At 45.2% G+C, this 18289-nt stretch overlaps 2 protein-coding genes and 1 long non-coding RNA gene across 19 annotated transcripts in view; 2 read left to right on the top strand and 1 right to left on the bottom strand.

The window, feature by feature from the left end:
• Positions 1-258: 258 nt before the first annotated feature.
• CHRAC1 (chromatin accessibility complex subunit 1) lies at positions 259-3551 on the bottom strand. Its single transcript, XM_080582123.1, has 3 exons — positions 3357-3551; positions 2142-2268; positions 259-1285 (listed from the first exon to the last, which is right to left on the bottom strand). Exons 1-3 carry the CDS (start codon positions 3495-3497, stop codon positions 1140-1142), a joined length of 414 nt encoding a protein of 137 aa, XP_080438249.1. The 5' UTR covers positions 3498-3551; the 3' UTR covers positions 259-1139.
• A 4755-nt stretch (positions 3552-8306) lies between these two features.
• TRAPPC9 (trafficking protein particle complex subunit 9) overlaps positions 8307-18289 on the top strand; it is a 556529-nt gene continuing 546546 nt past the window's right edge. For 5 of the 17 annotated variants that reach the window (XR_013947303.1, XR_013947304.1, XR_013947305.1 and 2 more), the window contains exons 1-2: positions 8322-8865; positions 9731-10331. Coding sequence is in view for 12 of the 17 variants with exons in the window: in XM_080582081.1 (XP_080438207.1) it covers positions 9748-10331 (584 nt within the window). In the remaining 5 variants the exon portion in view is untranslated. Of the gene's footprint in view, positions 8866-9027; positions 9046-9366; positions 9603-9730; positions 10332-18289 lie in introns of those variants that run through there. The other 12 variants (XR_013947306.1, XM_080582091.1, XM_080582085.1 and 9 more) reach the window with 10 other exon arrangements.
• Positions 10340-17622, top strand: LOC308190549. The gene is made up of 2 exons (XR_013947315.1): positions 10340-12025; positions 12319-17622. It is a non-coding gene; the product is annotated as an uncharacterized lncRNA (long non-coding RNA).

Here is an 18289-nt window from a genome sequence, read left to right as displayed (position 1 = left end):
GTTTTTGCACTCCTAGAACAAAATGTGGAGTGTGCCAAATGATGGAGTAGCTGCAGCCTTGTGTTTCAATAGCCATTTAGTGTAGTTCGGCCTTCAACTTAAGACAAGCCATAAATATTTTCATAGAATGATTATTTTTCCTTGTTTTCCCTTATTTTTCCTTCCTGGAAGGATGAAGGGTGAGCACGCTAGGCTCATACATTAGTCATGCGCACAACAGAAGCTGGAAAGAACTGTAGAAAGTCTCTGCATTAAGTATCACTTTTCATAAAAAAAAAATTTATTTTTAAAAAGTTGCATATAAAGTTGTACACAGGAAAGTTATTTTTATAGTGTAAAAAAAAAATAAATCCAGCTCTCGCTTAAACAGCAAATGGGTTGTTCATTCTCAACAATCCACGTTTAACAGACCTCAAACAACGCGCGTTTTGTCAGCCACCACAGACACACTGCAGATGTGGAGAGCTGAGTACAGAGCAAGGTTCTGGATGTACATATTTACATCATTATCCAACACCGACTTTGTTACCACCAAACCACATCAGCTATTGGAACAGCTCTCATCCTCTCCGCGTTTCCGTGCAGGCACGCCCACGGAGGCTGCACTACAGCAGCAGTTTTGCAGAACTCTTCAGATGGGCTTGGTCCGCCGCTACTGCCCTGGCGCTATCCCAGACAGCTGGGGGAGGGTTTGATCAGTTCCTGGCTCCTAAAGAGACCAGGACAGCAGATATTTTAAGCTACTGTATAAAACACCTCCCCTCCCCTCATTTTCCACTCTGAGGAGAGAGACAAACTGGGGTAGAACCCCCTTCTAGAGAGAAGGTGAAACAGCTTTTGGACTGAAAGCTGCCCTGAAGGACTTTTAGATTTGGTAACGATTGTCTGAAGAAGTCACATTTTGGATCGCCTCAGCGAGTTCTGCTGTCAAATTTACATGAGCGCTTCTCTCCCCACCGTGTTTTCCGAGGGAAGAATCCCATTCTTCAGCAAGGACAAAGTTCAATTTTTAAACTTCTTAAAGCAAAAGCAAATGGCTCAGTATATAAATATATCCAGCATCTGGAATCTCAGTCACAAAAATAACATCCTTTATACAACAGAAAGCGGATCAACTATGAAGTAGTTCTCCTCTAGCCTTAAGATCCAACATCTTCACCAACAGCTTCATCTTCATCATCTTCCTCCTCATCCTCTTCTTCTCCTTCCCCCACTTCTCCATCTCGCTTCTCTTTTTCAAGCATTTTTAGGTATTTGCTAGCTAGGATCTTCTTTGGCAAGATATCTGGAAGGCAGAATTGCTTCTTTTATAGTCAGTTTGAAACTTAAGTTGTTTCATTCATCCTGCTGTATTCATACCACTAATTAAACAGCCAAAAAGAGGCCTTTTTTGTTTGTTTTACATCGTTATTTTAGTGAATAACCAGATGAATTAGTCTGACCTAAACAGCTATAATAAAAGGGAATTACCCATGTGTGGTGCAAGTAATGTTATTTGTTTGACGTAAAATGGAGTGCTCAGTTACTCAGCCACCTCTGACGGATTCGCTAGGACAACTATCTTATTTATGTCCTATAGAAACAGGTTTTCTCCATTCAGGAGAGATATTCGGGACAACAAAAAGGGCCCTGAGAAAGCCCAGCCTAAGAATGTCTCCTTCTCAATTTATATCCTATGCTGATAACTTCTCTGAGCCAAGTGTTACAACAAAATTGCAAGTTAAGCGTGCACGCACGTGTATACCTTATATATACACGCATTAAAACAGGGAGAGGAACCATATGATGAGTCACTCAGCGAAACAGGACTCCCAGATTTAAAGGTGTAATTTGCGAGCCATATAATTTGTAACAAAGATGTACACTGATCTTGTTTTATAGGCTGAGTGCTTTCAAATGGAGTTGTGGAAGGCTTATGGCAATATGCTGAGTGCTAATTAGCCGTGTATAAATTGGAAGCACCACAAAAATCTCTATTGCCAAAGAAGGGTTTTCAGTGACATAGGTTATGAGTTCCATTTTAGTGTTATATAGAAGATAAACGACCAAGCAGGAGGCTTGTGCTCTCACTGAATTGTTTTGTGAGGACAAGACTTCATTTTCCCAATTACATACTGGATTTACCGTCACTCCATAGATACCTGCAAGGAACTGAAAGGTTTCACACTCTTCTGCAGTATGCGACAGGTCACTGTAAGTTAGAGCATTCTTCTCCTTGCCTCGGCCATGTTTGTAGGAGTATGATGCCAAATATTGGACAAAAAGCTCCTAAAAAGTTAAAGTGAATAGTAAGAATTCAGGTACAGTGCAGCAGTTTTCTTTAATCCCCAATCAAAGACAAAACCACCACATTTAACTGTGCACAAACAGGGCACTCCATGCAAGACCCACTCATTTGAGAAGGGCTTGATACATTCCACAAAGTCAGGATATGGACTCATAGTATTGTTAAGGTTGGAAAAGCCCTCCAAGATCATCTGGTCCAACCATCCCCCTACCACCAATGTCACCACTAAACCATGTCCCCAAGCACCACGTCCAACCTTTCCTTGAACACCCCCCAGGGACGGTGACTCCACCACCTCCCTGGGCAACCCGTCCCAATGCCTGACTGCTCTTTCTGAGAAGAAATGTCTCCTCATTTCCAACCTGAACCTCCCCTGGCACGACTTGAGGCCATTCCCTCTAGCCCTATCACTATCTGCAAGAAGAGGCCGACCCCCAGCTCCCCACACCTTCCTTTCAGGTGGCTGTAGAGAGCAATGAGGTCTCCCCTGAGCCTCCTCTTCTCCAGACTGAACAACCCCAGGTCCTCACAGGACTTGTGCTCCAGGCCCTTCACCAGCCTTGAGGCCCTTCTCTGGACACGCTCCAGGGCCTCGATGTCCTTCTGGTAGTGAGGGGCCCAAAACTGAACACAGCACTCGAGGTGCGGCCTCACCAGGGCTGAGTACAGGGGGACGATCCCCTCCCTGCTCCTGCTGGCTGCACTATTCCTGACACAGGCCAGGATACCGGGGGCCATCCTGGCCACACTGCCGGCATCTTCTCGGAGCACCGGCTGGGCTCCTGACACGCACCTCACCCTGTGCCGCCCTGCAGAGCCCTACCCAGCCCACCCAGCGGCCCTGAGGACCAGAAGGCAGCAGGCTAGCACTCCCCCTGGGCTAGTTTGAACCAGCTAACAGCGGTACAAGGCTGCAGCAGCCCCCAGAGCCCCAGGAGCCGAGCGGCAGGGAGGACACCGAGCCGCCCCTTGGCGCGGCGGGGCAGAAGCGCGGCGCCTCGCCTCATGGAGGAGGAGGAGGAGCGGGCCCGGGCGGCTGGGAGGGCACGGAGAGGGGGGCAGCCGGTACCGTGGCCTTGGCGGTGAGGAAGAGCGCGTCCTGGTTGATGCTGGAGACCTCCGGCGAGCTCTTCATGATCACGCGGATGCGGGACAGGGGCAGCGACACCAGCCGGTTCTCCCCACCGCCGCCGCTCAACCTCGCCGCCATCTTATGCCCGCCCCGGCCGGCCCGGCGAAGAAATGGGCGGCCGCCGCCGCGCGGCCCCCTGGGAGTTGTAGTTTCTGACGGCCACTGGGGAGCGGCGCGGTGCCGGCAGCAGGCGCCGGCAGGACTACAACTCCCATGAGGCCGCACTGCTCTGCCCGCCTGCTCGCCGAGCGGCGGGAGGACTACAAGTCCCGTGGTGCACCGCGCTCCTCGGGGCTGTCCGCAGCGCTGAGGAGATGGCGGCGCCTCGGTGAGGAGGCCCGAGGATGGCGGATGCCCCCGGGGCTCCCTCAGCGCCTTGGGCGGGTTGCCCCGGGCCTGAACTGGCCCCAGCACGGGCAGGAGCGGCCCTGGAACCCCCCTTGTCAGCTTCCGTGTGTGGGCCGCAATACAAGTGTGGGGAAGTTGTATTTAATGGCAAATGGACTCATCCTGTGTATAACCCAATTACAGGCCAGTGGCTACACAATTATTAACCTAAACCGTAATTACAAGCCGCTAAACACCTCTTTAGCTGCTGGTGTACGGTAGTAGGGAATGCTGTCTGGTGATCCTGACACCTGTCAGAGCTGTGTTGGGGTGTGGAGGGCACCCAGACACCACTAACTCATTACGGGGCAGTGGCTTAATTAATGTTATTAACACGTTCCCCACATGCACGGCATTCACCCTCGTGTTCCCTGAGTGTCCTGAAAGTTTTGCTTCTGATGCCATTGGAGCCAGGAGTCCCAATGGAAAAGAGCTGCTGTGCCCCCACTGAGTGGCAGAGCAGTTGGTTTCCTTAATCGCTTTAATTAAGGGTTTCCAGTGTGCCTCACAAACGGTATGTCTGATCACTTGTGGTGAGAAATCTGCAAAGACCACTAATTTGATCTCTACTTAGCATGAGAGGGATCCGTGGGAGCATATCCATAGCATGCAATAATAGTTCATGTGGAATTTAGGCAGAAAGGGATGCACCTGCAAAGCATCACATAAAATGGAAAATACAGGGAATTTTTTTAACTCAATATTATGAGCTGATAGAGAATTTGGCAAGTACATAAGGACAGGGCTTTCATACAGATGACACTGGATTATTAATGGAAGGTAGCACCTTTAGCAGCTGCCAGCACCTCAGCACAAGGCTGGTGCAGCGATGTGCTGCTTGGCACTGGTTCCAGCACTACTGTACTTGGAGACAACTTTTACAGTTAGTCTGACAGTTACTGACAGTCAAAATCTCTTAGACTGCATAATTGCTTTGAGGTTACAACTTTGGTGAGGCTACTCTGTAACTTATACCTGAAGTGAAGCATAATGTACAGTGATGCTATATGGATAGCAGGCTCAGTTCGTTTGATCCTTATCGTCTTCTGACATCTTGTGGAAACAGCTGACATTACTATGACAGCGGATCTTTTACAAATACGAGTGGGCTGCCCACAGGCAGCAGCTCTTCAGGAACTGCTCCCACACGGCTCCGTCCCACGGGGTCCATCCCCCAGGAGCAAACTGCTCCAGCACGGGTCCCCCACGGGCGGCAGCTCCCCCCAGCCCCCCTGCTCCTGCGTGGGCTCCTCTCCACGGGCTGCAGCTCCGGCCCGGGGCCTGCTCCTGCGGGGGCTCTCCATGGGCCGCAGCCTCCTCCAGGCCACATCCACCTGCTCCACCGGGGGCTCCTCCACGGGCTGCAGCGTGGAGATCTGCTCCGTGTGGGACCCGTGGGCTGCAGGGGGACAGCCTGCTCCACCAGGGGCCTCTCCCTGCACAGGCCGCAGGGGAACTGCTGCTGCGTGCCTGGAGCACCTCCTGCCCTCCTGCTGCACTCACCTTGGGGCTGCAGGGCTGCTTCTCACTCCTCACTCTCCCAGCTGCTGTGGCACAGAAAGTTTTTTTTCCCCTTTCTTAAATCTGCTTGCACAGAGGTGCAACCGGTGCATATCCCTGGCCAGCAGTGGATCCCTTTTGCAACTGTCTGTAACTGGCTCTTCTCTAACATGGGGCAACTTCTCACAGAACCCCCCACTACCAAAATCTTGCCACATAAACCCAGTACATTCCATCCTACAGCTCTGTGAAAAGCGTATTTATGAAAGAGAACTCTTTCTATAGCATCACCCTTTTAATGTGAGGCAGTGTGCATGAATTCCAGGTTACTGGTATGAACTGTTACTGCTCCGAACCTGAACTACCCTGGAACAAATTTATTCATGGGCTGAATCTGAAGTGGAACCTAACTGAGGAAATGCACTGATTTGATTCCCTAATTGACTGATTTTACTTCTACAGCTCTGTGTTGAGTGGAAGTACATCAGCTGTAGCAGTAAGACTTGCTGCTCCAATAAATAGTTGGCTCAAATGGGGACAACTCATTCAAATGTAATGAGCTACCTGAAGGAAGAAAGGAATGTTGAATCATCAAAAAGTACTTCTGTGTATCACACCTTTATAGCATGACATAATATGGTAGAAGAAAAATCATGATAAAGCTGATATAATCAGAATTCCCCAAGGAATGTAATCTGGAGAAAGTGTCTGTTCCCTAGATTACTAAGAGAAATTAGAGTACTATTAGAGAAAGAGCAAGAGCTTGAGGCAATTTTAGCTGCACTGAAGATCTTCCATTTATCCCGGAGAGAATATGATGAAGACTGTAAATTGTTTGGCAGAGCCAAAACAAAACAAAACAAACCCACCAACCAACCAAAAACCTGAAGGATAAATTTTCTTTATATAAAAATAGAGCACCGCTTAAAAAAAAAAAGTCCATGCACATTTGGGAAGATAATAGACTAATAATAGATAATAGATTTTTAATTATTTATGCTCTGTAATCACACACACAAAAAAAAGAGTCTTGAAATTCACCATTATTGTATAAAGAACAGCGGGTAAGTGCTGGACTGAGGAAACATCTGCCTGCATCAGCAGTCAAGGAAAGGAGCTGAAGTCAGTCTGACAAAGCATAAATGCAAGATGTGGATAAGTAGCTGGCACAGACAATAAATGTAAGGTTATATTAAAAGAAAGAGGTGTTTAGCACAAGATGCATACTGTCACAGAGGAAAACAACTTCTGTAGTAGTGCCCTCTAAACTTGAAGTGCAAATACAAAATACAATACAAAACAATAAAAAGGCAGCATTTACAAACAATGGAAACAGACAAGTTCTTGATGAAGCAGCAGTACTGTCTTGTACAAGGCAAAAGAAGTATTCTAAAGGGATTTTGACGAAATGTTACACAGTAAGGAAAAGAAGGTTGTGTTGTTCAAAATGTGAGATAAGTCTGAGCAGTTGGTAAATTAAATGCTAATACACAAATGCAAGCAGAAAATAACTGGATTGACAATGGTCATAGGATATATACATATTTGTACAAATATATGAAGTAAAACTTACAGAAGAGGAGTATGGTTACTGAGTGTTTATTTCTCCCCCCATAGCTGTAGGTTACCAATGTGCAAACAAGTTTGTAATATGTCCCTTGTGTTTTCACATGCATCTGTAAATCTAATAAATGCTGAGCATTTTAAACAGAGGCGTCCAGCTGACAGCTCCATTTCTTTTTAGCAGAGGCTTCTGACCTGTCAGTGAGAAATATGTTGCTTACCAGGATATTAAAGTAATTATTCTCCTAAAATGGGTTAAGACCATTCATTTATCTACTTTTATATTTAATAATTGTGTGTTGGAGGTAGGTTTGTGATCGAGTGACCCTTCCCAAGCACTTTAATCTTTTCCCAGCAATGCACCTGTAACAAGTGAGCTTTGAGGGAGCTCACTATTATTTACCAGCTCAAAGCTGGTATTTGTTATCCCCCAAATGTTTGTGTGGGAACTAGTTTTAAAATTGTACATTTTAGAAAATTTAAAGACTTACACTTTCTAAACACAGAGGTAACACAACACATTTTCTTCAGTTTTCTTTTTGGGAAGAGTGCACCGCTTCCATTAATTGTTCATAAACGAGATGGCAGTGCTCCTTGGGCTGCCCTCCTGAAGATTTTCCCCATATCAACAATGAAGGTTTTATCAGACCACCTCAGTAATAGAAGCTCTCATAATTTAGTATCATAGTTAGATTGATTATCAGGGTTCTGCATTACAGAAAATCCCTCAGGGTGCAGTCACACACAGTGGATCTCAAATGGGAAGAGATGTAGATTCAGAGGCTTGGCACCACCTGAGAGGTTTCAGTTTGGAGAACAATTTGGGAAGGGAAGGCCAGTATTTGGGGCCAGAGGTGCCAAGTGGCAGGGAACTCCTGTCACCTCTTGCCTGAGTGGAAAACAGACAATTCTCTGGGAACTGGTCCTAGAGATCTGCTATAACGAGCTGTGCCAATGTTCGGCTTTCTTCACCAAACCTAGGAGCCAGTTTCAAACCGAGGATCTGGGGGTGTTGGTCGACGCTCGCCTGAACGTGAGCCCGCAGTGTGCCCAGGTGGCCAAGAAGGCCACCGGCATCCTGGCCTGTATCAGGAATAGTGCAGCCAGCAGGAGCAGGGAGGTGATCGTCCCCCTGTACTCAGCCCTGGTGAGGCCGCACCTCGAGTGCTGTGCTCAGCTTTGGGCCCCTCACTACAAGAAGGACATCGAGGCCCTGGAGCGTGTCCAGAGCAGGGCTACGAAGCTGGTGAAGGGCCTGGAGCACAAGTCCTGTGAGGAGCGGCTGAGGGAACTGGGTGAACACTGAGGGTGTTGTCTAGAGGAGGCTCAGGGGAGACCTCATTGCTCTCTGCAACTACCTGAAAGGAAGGTGTGGGGAGCTGGGGGTCAGCCTCTTCTCACAGGTAACCAGTGATAGGACTAGAGGGAATGGCCTCAAGTTGCACCAGGGGAGGTTCAGGCTGGAAATGAGGAGACATTTCTTCTCAGAAAGAGCAGTCAGGCATTGGGACGGGTTGCCCAGGGAGGTGGTGGAGTCACCATCCCTGGGGGTGTTCAGGGAAAAGTTGGACGCGGTGCTTAGGGTGACATTGGTAACAGGATGATGGTTGGACCAGATGATCCTGGACGTCTTTTCCAACCTTAACGATTCTACGAGTCTATGAAAGCTGTTTTATTTTCCCAACAACTTCACAGCCTCTGTAGCTCTCAGTCACACAACAGGGACATCTACCAGCAGCTGTGATCCCCCTGCCAGCCGACGAGGGCATCATTTGAACAAAACCCCCTTGGAAGACTTTCTCCTTTTTCCCTCCGCCACCACATCCTACGGGGAGAGCCGGGGCTGAGGCACCGGGGCTGAGGCACCGGGGGTGAGGCGCCGCCACCTTCCCGCCGAGCCCTCGGCGCCTGCGCCGCCCTGCCCGGCTGGGGGCGGCCATTGCCGTCAGTTCCGTGCCGGCGGCAGGAGGCGGCGGGGGCGGCTCCCGGCCCGGCTGTGAGTGCCCCCCCCTCCTCCCCCCCCAAATCTCCTCAGCGCGGTGCCCCCCTCACAGAGCCGGCAGCTTCCCCGGCTCCCCCCCGTCACACTCTCAACCTCCAAAAAAAAAAAAAAACCAAAAACAAAAGCTGTTTTCCGCCATCTGTTTTGCCTCAAAAGTCTTTTCTTTCTTTCGGGGTGTGTGTGTGTGTAGGGTCAGCCTGCTGCTTGGTTTTGGGGTGGGGGGGTGCTCGGGGTCAAAGAGTCCAGGCATAGAGGGGTTTGGGGCTGTGCCTGCCTGTGAGACGCTGAAACTCATTTTAGGTGGCTTGGGGAGTGCTAAATGTTTACGTGCAAATCCAGAACTGATGGTGTGGTGCCCCCCCCCTTCCTGCGTGGGCTTTGAGAAAAATGATGATTTTGCTTCATTCACCCGAATTTAGGAGTTCAGAGCTGATTGTCCTCGGCCTGGGCTGTGTCAAGGCAGTGCCAGGTTGGCTCAGCCCCACCCGGGCCATCCCCACTCAGGTTCCACCCCAGGCGATTCCCCGTGGTTCCCCTTGGTGTGAGGCTGGAGACAGAGGCCAGGAGAAAGCCGTGTGGAGGTGGTCGTGGTTCAGGAAACATTTAATCCTCAGCCCTGGTGGTGGAGACCCTGCTGCCCCGAGCACGATGTTGGCTCGTGCAGCTTGCACCGTGTAGCTGCACCGTGAACGGGACAGGGGAACAGAGCCAGGTGGAAAAAAACCCTACAAGTATGTCTTTAAAGTAATGCACAGGGTGCAGAAGTGCTTAGGAGCAAAGTCCTGGTCTCATTCGGCAGCCGCGCATGCTTCTGAATGTTAAAAGAAATAATGCACTTTTTTTTTTTTTCTTTTCCTAGCCTGCAGTTGATGCAAAATGAGCGTCCCCGACTACATGCAGTGTGCCGAGGATCACCAGACTCTCCTGGTCGTGGTTCAGCCGATCGGCATCGTACCCGAAGAGAGCTTTTTTAGGATCTACAAGCGAATTTCAGCAGTGAGTCAAGTTAACGTGCGCGACTCGCAGCGCGTGTTGTATATCCGTTATAGGCACCATTATCCCCCCGAGAACAACGAATGGGGGGATTTTCAGACACACCGGAAAGTCGTGGGCTTGATAACTATCACAGACTGTTCTTCTGCAAAGGACTGGCCTCAGACTTTTGAAAAATTCCATCTTCAAAAGGAAATGTACGGTTCCACGCTCTATGATTCCCGCTTGTTTGTCTTTGGCCTTCAAGGAGAGATTGCAGAGCAGCCCCGCACGGATGTGGCGTTTTATCCCAGTTATGATGAGTGTGAAACCGTGGAGAAGAGAATAGAAGATTTTATCGAATCCCTCTTCATCGTGCTGGAGTCTAAGCGGCTTGACAGAGCCACTGATAAGTCTGGAGACAAGATCCCGCTCCTCTGTGTTCCCTTTGAGAAGAAGGATTTTGTAGGTCTGGACACAGACAGTAGGTAAGCAGCTATTTTTGGCAGCTTGCAGGTCTTGAAAAATCTGTGCGGCAATTGCTAGCCTCTAGAATAAGACTGTTAGAAAAAACAAAGCATGCTTTTTTACAACAAAGGTCGTGCTCCTATCTTCATGTGTGTGTCTGCTGTAGTTCAAGAGAATTTAATTAGTAGTCTGACCATATTTGAGACTGAGTTTATATATATATAGATATATAAATCTTTAATTTATGAGGCAAATCAAGTAGCAGGAAGTATTCACAGGAGAGGTTTGGTAGATTTCACTGTAATGAGACTTTTTGCTGGAAAGATTCAAATGATTTATAGATATACGGTGTTAAAAAACAAATTAACATCAATTAAAGTAATTCTATGTTATGTTGAGGAGTAGTAGACTAATCCTTATTTTTTTCTGAGCCTCTGTTGTCTTTTTCATCCCACGAAATAGTGACCGTATTTTGGTGTCTAAGTTCAGTGTCTTTCCCTGTCTTTTTAATTATTTGATATTCCTGACCCATCTTGTTTTGCTGCTGTTCCCTTTTGTTTTGTGTTCCTTTTTTTTTTTTAATTTTTCCTCCTCGCATTGCATCTTTCCTTCCTAACCACATGCACGCGTAGCTTTCAGCTTTGAGTGTCAAATATTTCTGGTGTTAGGGATTGGTAATTGTGGCCTTTTAGCTGTAGACAGGTGCAAAGCCTGCTTGACTCTGCTGCTTGAACTCAAATCCATCTTCCTTTATTCTTTCAGAAGATAGAAGTGTGGAAGTCCTGTCAAAATACATAGAGTGCATGAAAATAACATCTTTCCCATCCATCTTGTACGACTAGGGATGCCGGTAGCGGTTCTTGCCCGTGGAAGCTGAGAGGCATCCAGGCTGGGCTGTCAGGAGCTGTACAGGCATGTTTGCGAAGCTTTCTGATCATGTTCATCAGGTCTGCCTGCCTGGGTCGTTAATCCCAGCCTTAGAATTTCTGTGTAAGAATGGGGTAGACTAGAAGAAAGTGTTCTAGGTTTCTAAATAGTTGGAATTAAAATTATTAAGTTATCCCTGCTTGCTCTTTGCTGGTGCGCAGCTGAACTTGCTCTGTCTTGAGTGTGCTGGTTAGCTCCCGCAGTACTCTGCTTTCATGGGCAGGAGAATTTATTTTACTGTTTTTATTTTTTTTATGTTCTGTGGGCAGTAAGGTTTTGTAGACTAGGTGAGCCCTTTTAGTATCTCGGCTTTGATTGCTCGGTTTGGATGAATTTTGGATGAACTCAATCACCAAGATTTTCTGTTTCCAGTTAACTAAGAAAACTATGAGTTTTGGCCCCCGAAATCTTTGCCTTAATATACAAATTAATTATGTTGATGGTGTCTTTTAAGTAACATCCTTCCAGGTGGTACTTGGGAAATCAACCCCTCGTTCACACCCATTACTTTTTTAGGAGCAGGGTGTGTGTGCAACCAATGGCCAAATAATTCCTGTGAGATTCTGACGAGGTGGGGAGCTCAGTAACAGGCAGGATGCTTATCCCTACCTGTCCAAGAGGTTCCTTTATGCTGCTGAACTGAAAAGTTGCAGCAGACCTAGTGTTGTACCTGAATTCTTTGCAAAATGGAAGGTGTAGGAGCCTTTTCCTCCACCCTGGTTCATTTAAAAAAAAAAAAAGTTTTAAAAATAGTTAAGCAGTAGTTTGAACACTAAATAGGTTTTAGGTGAGTCTAGGCCAACGGATATACTTTAATTAAGAGAAAAGGTGATAAATGTTCTAATCTTCCCTCTTTGGTTCGGCAGTAAGAGCATTTTTCAGCTTTTATTTTGCGGCGGAGTTAGCCCTTCTGATTTGATGCACCAAGTTTTAAAACTTGGGATTTATATAGAAATAGGGCAAGCAAGCTGAAAAAAGAGATCCTTCCAGTCAGTTGGGTATTTTGTGAGACTGAGGAGAGTAAGGAGGTAGTTTAAATGCCCGGACTTTTTTTTTTTTTTTTAATGAGTTTTGTAACAGAAAGGAGAAAGCTAATCCCAAGTAAAGATCAGTTGTACTGACAAAGCCCTACGGAAAAAAGGAGCTGCCCTTCGCTGAGTTCGAAGTAAAGGCGTGTGGTGTGCGTGAGCTGCTCTGCACAGGCACCTTCCGTGGAGCAGGACAAATCTCAGCTTCTGTGTTCTCAGCAGAAATTCAAGACCGTGAAGTGTTTTTGAGGGTCAGTTTATTAAAGTAATTTATTCTTGCCAGCGTAGGTTTTGAGCGGTGAAATGCTGGCATATTTCGTTTTATTACTTGGGTTGCGAGGAAGTGTTTTTATTGTATCACGTTCTGTTTCGCAGTGACAGATTCCACAACTAAGGGGAAAGTGTTGCATGAGGCCCTGATGGGGAGATGCAGGTTAGGAAGGAGCTTCCTCACCTGAGTCCGGTTTCTGTTTGTGAGATGCTGTGCTGTGTAATTCTGTTGGGTGAGGGATAAAGGCTGTCTAAACGTGTAGGGTGTATGTGAGAGCGTCTGGCAGAATAGCTTTCTCCACGCTGCTGGTTTTGAGTCTACATAAAGAATTTAAAGAATGAAATAGAAGTGCAAATTATTGAGGTAGACAAGCAAGTGAAACAGCTTTGGTTAGAGTAGGTGAAAATTGTTAAAGGGCTAGAGATAAAGGTTATCCCTCTATTTTCATCCTCTCCCCCTTCTTACTCTGTTTATCCTGACCTACCAGCTGGTGTGTAACTGGTTAAAAAGAACAACAACACAAATATTCTTCATTAAATTGATGGAAGCTAGCTTATAACAGAGAGAACATGTTTTTGCTGCTGTAGCTGAAGATGCCTACTTGGACTAAATAAGCATATATTTTCGGGCAATATCCAAATTTAAAGTTAAATTTCCCGGTGTGTAGCAAAGGTCTCGTAAGAGCTTGAGTGCAGCTGTAACACTCAGCTGACGAATGGGGCTGGTATATGGAGTGAAAATACATTAAGAAGTTACATGGGACACATTAATTATGATGGCATGGTTTGAAATCAAATTAAAACAACCAAACCTTTTTAGTCTCTTATAGTGGACTCTCCTCCAGCAATTTATTGTGAAATATTAAGGGTAATACTTACGAGAAGGACTAGATAGATAGGATGGATGTTCTCTCTTGCTCAGTTAGGTGACTAGCAGTAATATCAGGAATTAGTATTTGCCTCTAATTTGCATAATAAGTGCAACATCGTCAGCTTGTTTTAAGAAGCAGAGTTCATAAATTAGGAACAGGGGTTATTAGGCTGAACTTCAAGTAAAAGAATTCTCCGAAAAAGGGGAGCTGGTCTTTGTCTTCTGCAAGGTGCCTGGGTGATGAGCAGGTGAGACAACGTGCCTGGGCTTTGTGCTGTGACTATGACACCCAGGAAAACTCTGTGTGGCTTGTGTAGGGTACTTTCTTTGGTTGGTAGAAAAGTGTTTATATGGAAAATAGCGGGATTAAGACTTGAGAAGTCTTGTCCTGTTACCTAAAAGCCGCAGGAGCGGGAGGCTGAAGTAAGTGTAATTCCTGGAGCAGCCAGCCAGCAGGTCGTCTGGGCAAACCTGTCGATTTTTCCAGTTTGTGTTTCTTCATCTGTAAACTGGGGAAAGTATTCGTGGTCGTGGGGCTGCTAAGGGTAACTGTAAAAGTTTCTGAAATCAGACGTACCTGATAGTTGTTTGTAAAGGTCGGAAGGCCGATCAAAGAGAACGGAATTGCAATTTCTCGTGGTGATACCGCGGTCCTACAAGCTTCAAGCTGGGAAACACTCATCAGAAACGCCCGAAAGTGTCTGTTTAATTTTCCTATTATATTTCTGTTTCCAGCTAACAAATGAAACATGCTCATTTTAATGTCTTTTATAGCAGTTTGTGTCTTAGGACCTTTTTTTGTATTTTCTACTGGTAAGGCTTCCATGTAACACTATTGAGCAGTGAGAAAGCAGGGCTCTGTTTACAGATGTGCATTTCTCTGTACTGTAGTAGGTGGGATCTGTTTACTGATTTGCCGACCTCTGTGATATCTCAGGATGTGTATGTGGCTGTTAATTTGGTTTCTGTTCTCTGTCTTTCTAATTTTTGTTCTGTTCCTTTCTTTTTTTTTTTCCCTTCTTCTCTCATACTGCCCTGTGAGTTTGTTATTGGGTCTAAAAAGGTAGGCTGTGATTGCGTCTTTTTAAAAGTAGTTAGCTTTCTCCCATGACCTGCCTTTCCACTCTGCATTCATTGCATAGTTTAGCGTTGCTTTTTTATATTTGTTTTTCAGTACACACAAAAATAATTGCTGCCTGGAGCCTCACTGCCGTGCTTGACACTTTTGGGCACACTTGGCAATTATCTTTTGGTAGCAGTGCTGAGTTTTTTTGTAGGGCACACGTGATTTGCTTAGGCGGCTGCTGGCCTCTGGAACTTGCTTTCTTTTTTAAACCCCAAAGCCATGAAGCTGTTGCTGCCCGTGTTTCGTTTCCAGATTGAAAAGTCCTGGCAGATGATGAAATGCTGTAGCTGCTCCTTAAGTCCGGACACTGTTACGATCGGTGAAGTCTCTAGTTCTGCATGCTAACCGGAATCGGCGGAATTGGATGGAAATTTTCGTTGAAGCATTCTGCATGAATCCTGCAAATTAATTTTGCATGTTTCCTGTTCTTAAATTCAGCCGTTTTGAAACGCGGAGCATTCAGAAAGTCCTGCAAGCTTGTTACTGGGTGCTTTGTAGTGAAAATAAATTCTGTCTTGAAATGTATTACTCTGACTTTCCCATAAAATGATGCTGGTAGCCTAGAAAAGAGTTGAGGACGCAGGGGTAAAGCCTGCATCTTATATAGCAAATGGAGTAGAAGGGGACATGAGTAGGGCTTTCTGGGTCCCAGAACAGGTTCACTGCCTCCAGCTTGAAGCAGCAGTCATGGTTACTGGTGCTGATGGTGGTCAGTATCGTTCTGAAGAGCGTGTTAGGTACCAGCTTAACACAACCAAGCCACTTCAGAGAATGAGAATTTAAATTTTGTAGTGTTTTTTGTAGTAATTTGATTTTGTGTCAAGGAGGGAATCTTTGGAAGATGGGTTGGCTGCCTGCATGCTGCAGGATCCCACATGCAGCCCTACGCTACGGGGTGTTACCTTCTCTGAGGGCATTTCCAAGTGTGTCACACGCTCCAGAAGAGCTTTTGGGGTGTTTGGGTGAGCCGTAGGTGTGTCTGGGGTGAGACTTCATGTCCTAAATTCTCCTCTAGAGGAGGAAAAGAGACACAGCTCTTAGCAGCAGGGTACAAGAAGGACCTGACCTTGCAAAAATTGTCTTACTGTAGAAGAAGTACCAATTCTTGCTTGTGAACTTCCTGCCATCAAATAGGGTCAGTGGTGGAGAGCCGAAACAATTAACCAAAGCTCTAATCAAAATTAAATCAGAGAGAAAATATCCAGAAGCTTCTTGCTTTCAGCTACGTGGCCCGATTCTTCAGGTGAAGCTGTGAAGCAAAGCCAGCTAAACGTTAAAATGAATAATCATAATGTTCTGCTGGGATAAATACGCATGTATATATTTTTTTCAATTAAATTTGCAATCCAGTGTGGATTGAAGAAAGTATCAATCAGTCTCCTCACGCTTTTGATGACCTGATGTTGTAGACATGGGAGTTCGAAACCAGCTTCCCAAATATCAACGGAGTTGAGTTTTACTTTCTGTGGAGAGTGGGTTTAATTTTAATGTAATCTTTGCCTTTTATCTTTTTTAGACACGCTTAAAGTAATTGAGAAACGCTCAGAAGTCCTTGTTGTTGATTGTGAGAGCTAAATGAAGTTGAATGAATTTGGATTTTTAATAAATAGTGGTATATTTCTTCACCGTTGGGAATAAATTATCCTTTTGGTTTATAAACAGGAAGAGTTCCTAAAAGGGAAATGTTTTGAATGAGCAATGCTCCCTGACACCCAAGTTTGACTGTAATGAATGGATGCATTCACGTTTTGAATATATTGGTGCGCGTACATTTCCAGCAAAATTGGGGATTGGTTAGGAGGAGCTGTTGGTGAGGCAGTGCTGTTGAAATAATTTGGGTATTAGGCTCTGGCTTAGGAGTCTGGCAATATTCCTTTAGCTGTCTGACTCGTATTTCTGAAGTTAATAATAGGCAAGCTAGAAAATCTGGAAGAAACCACACCTTAAAACCTACAGTTTTGAGAGAATAGGGAGCCTGGTTTGTTCATAAAAACACAGAATACTTGAAAATGTAGGGAGAGGAAATCAGAAGTGTTAGCATCTTCAAAAGGAATTGTAGCTCTGGAAGGAAACTGTTCCTTAATTCCACTACTTACTTGGTGTTAAAATTTAAAAATGATATGAGGCTGACATCTTGCTAAGGTTTGATGTTCTTCCATAGTTTGTGCAGAGCACCTCTCGTTTTCTTCCTTTTTTTTCTTAAAGATGATGCTTGTTGAAAAACGAAAAGATAAATACCTGAATTCCTTGACATATTTGAAAGATGAAGAACAGCCGTTGTATTTAGTCTTATGTCACCTCCACATCAATTGTGAACTTGACGTGGTAGATGAGAAAGGTGGAATGTACATTTATACTGAATTAATTTACAACATTTTAGTTGGAGAGGAGCAGTAGAAGACAGACTTCTTGTCTCCCTTTAAAATTTCTGCAATTTCTTCTCAACAGTGACACTGGTCCTGACTGTTTTTCTGTTTGATTTTTATGGACAGTGCACGTGTCCGTATATCTTCTCTTTTTAGATTGCCGTTCTCCATCCATCCATCCAAATCAGTTACTTTCTTTGACCTCTTGAAGTTTTTCTTTTATTTTTGAACCAGCTACAAGGAGTAAGACGTTGCTTGACGGCTGAATGCAGGGGCTGTCCTTAGCACTTGGTGGCTGTCTTTGGTACAAAAACAAAAAACGCACCCAAACCCTCAAAACAAAAACCCAGTAACTTGTGATTGTTCTTATCGTTCCCGTTTCTTCTAGCCTTTATGCCTTAAAATCTGAAGGATAGAAATTAATATGCCTCTTAGCCCTTCCCTTAGGCTTCATATATTCTTTTACTTTTTTCACATATCAGACTTCATAAAAACAGCAGTCTGTTGAAATCGCAGTGAGCGATTATCTCAGTCAGACAGTAACTCAGCGCTGGGAAGCTCTGCCTGGCAGGAAAGCACCGCCTCGAGCCCCATTTCATCGCCTAGTCGTGACGTTTCCTTGTATTTCAAGTGTGCTTTAGGGTATAAGAGAGGATGGATGTTACCTGTTTGGTTTCTGTTTCAAGTTGCTAGATAGGTTCAAATATGCTAGGGAATTTTTTTTTTTTTTAAATATTCTGCTGGGCATTTTTTAAATGAAAAAAAAAGTTTAATTACAACTATTATAAGATAAAAACATAAAACTATGAGTCAGTCTGAGGTGGTCTTTTGTAGTTTTGGAAACCCATGTCATCCAGATTTTTGGCAATCCGTCATGTATATAATGAAGAATTGAGATCTACAGGAATGCTTTTAATTAAAGCTTCGTTCTCAGATAATTTTATTTTAGTCTAAACAAAAAAAAATCTTGGTGTGAAGTTTGGAACGTCAAATATACCGTGCGTACGTAGGTATTTATATCTTCATATACTTGGAAGGCATTGTTAGAGCAGAAGGATACGCTATTGCAGTAATGTAGATAAAATAATAAATTGCCTAAGCTGAAGTTCAGTTCTTCAAGAAAATGTGGTGAGGTCGAGCAGGGCTCTTCTTGCTAGGGAATACCTCTGCAGAAGGGGAGATCTGGAGCATTGCCGACTAACTTGAGAGTAGTGTTGCCCTCAACCATGACTGATTTCTCTTGTCTTAAGCCATGGGGTGCTTTGGAAGTATTGCGTGTCTTACATTGCACCTGTTACGTAGCTTTAGCTGCCACTTAAAATAAAAATAAAGACAAAAAAGTAAGGTTAGTGTCTTTATCATGCTGATTGATGTCCCGATTCCTTTCTAG

This window comes from Anser brachyrhynchus, assembly GCF_964034855.1.
Source record: "Anser brachyrhynchus genome assembly, chromosome: 2".
Classification (NCBI taxonomy): domain Eukaryota; kingdom Metazoa; phylum Chordata; class Aves; order Anseriformes; family Anatidae; genus Anser; species Anser brachyrhynchus.
Note: the sequence above shows the minus strand (reverse complement) of the source record. Positions and strands in the feature narration are given on the sequence as shown.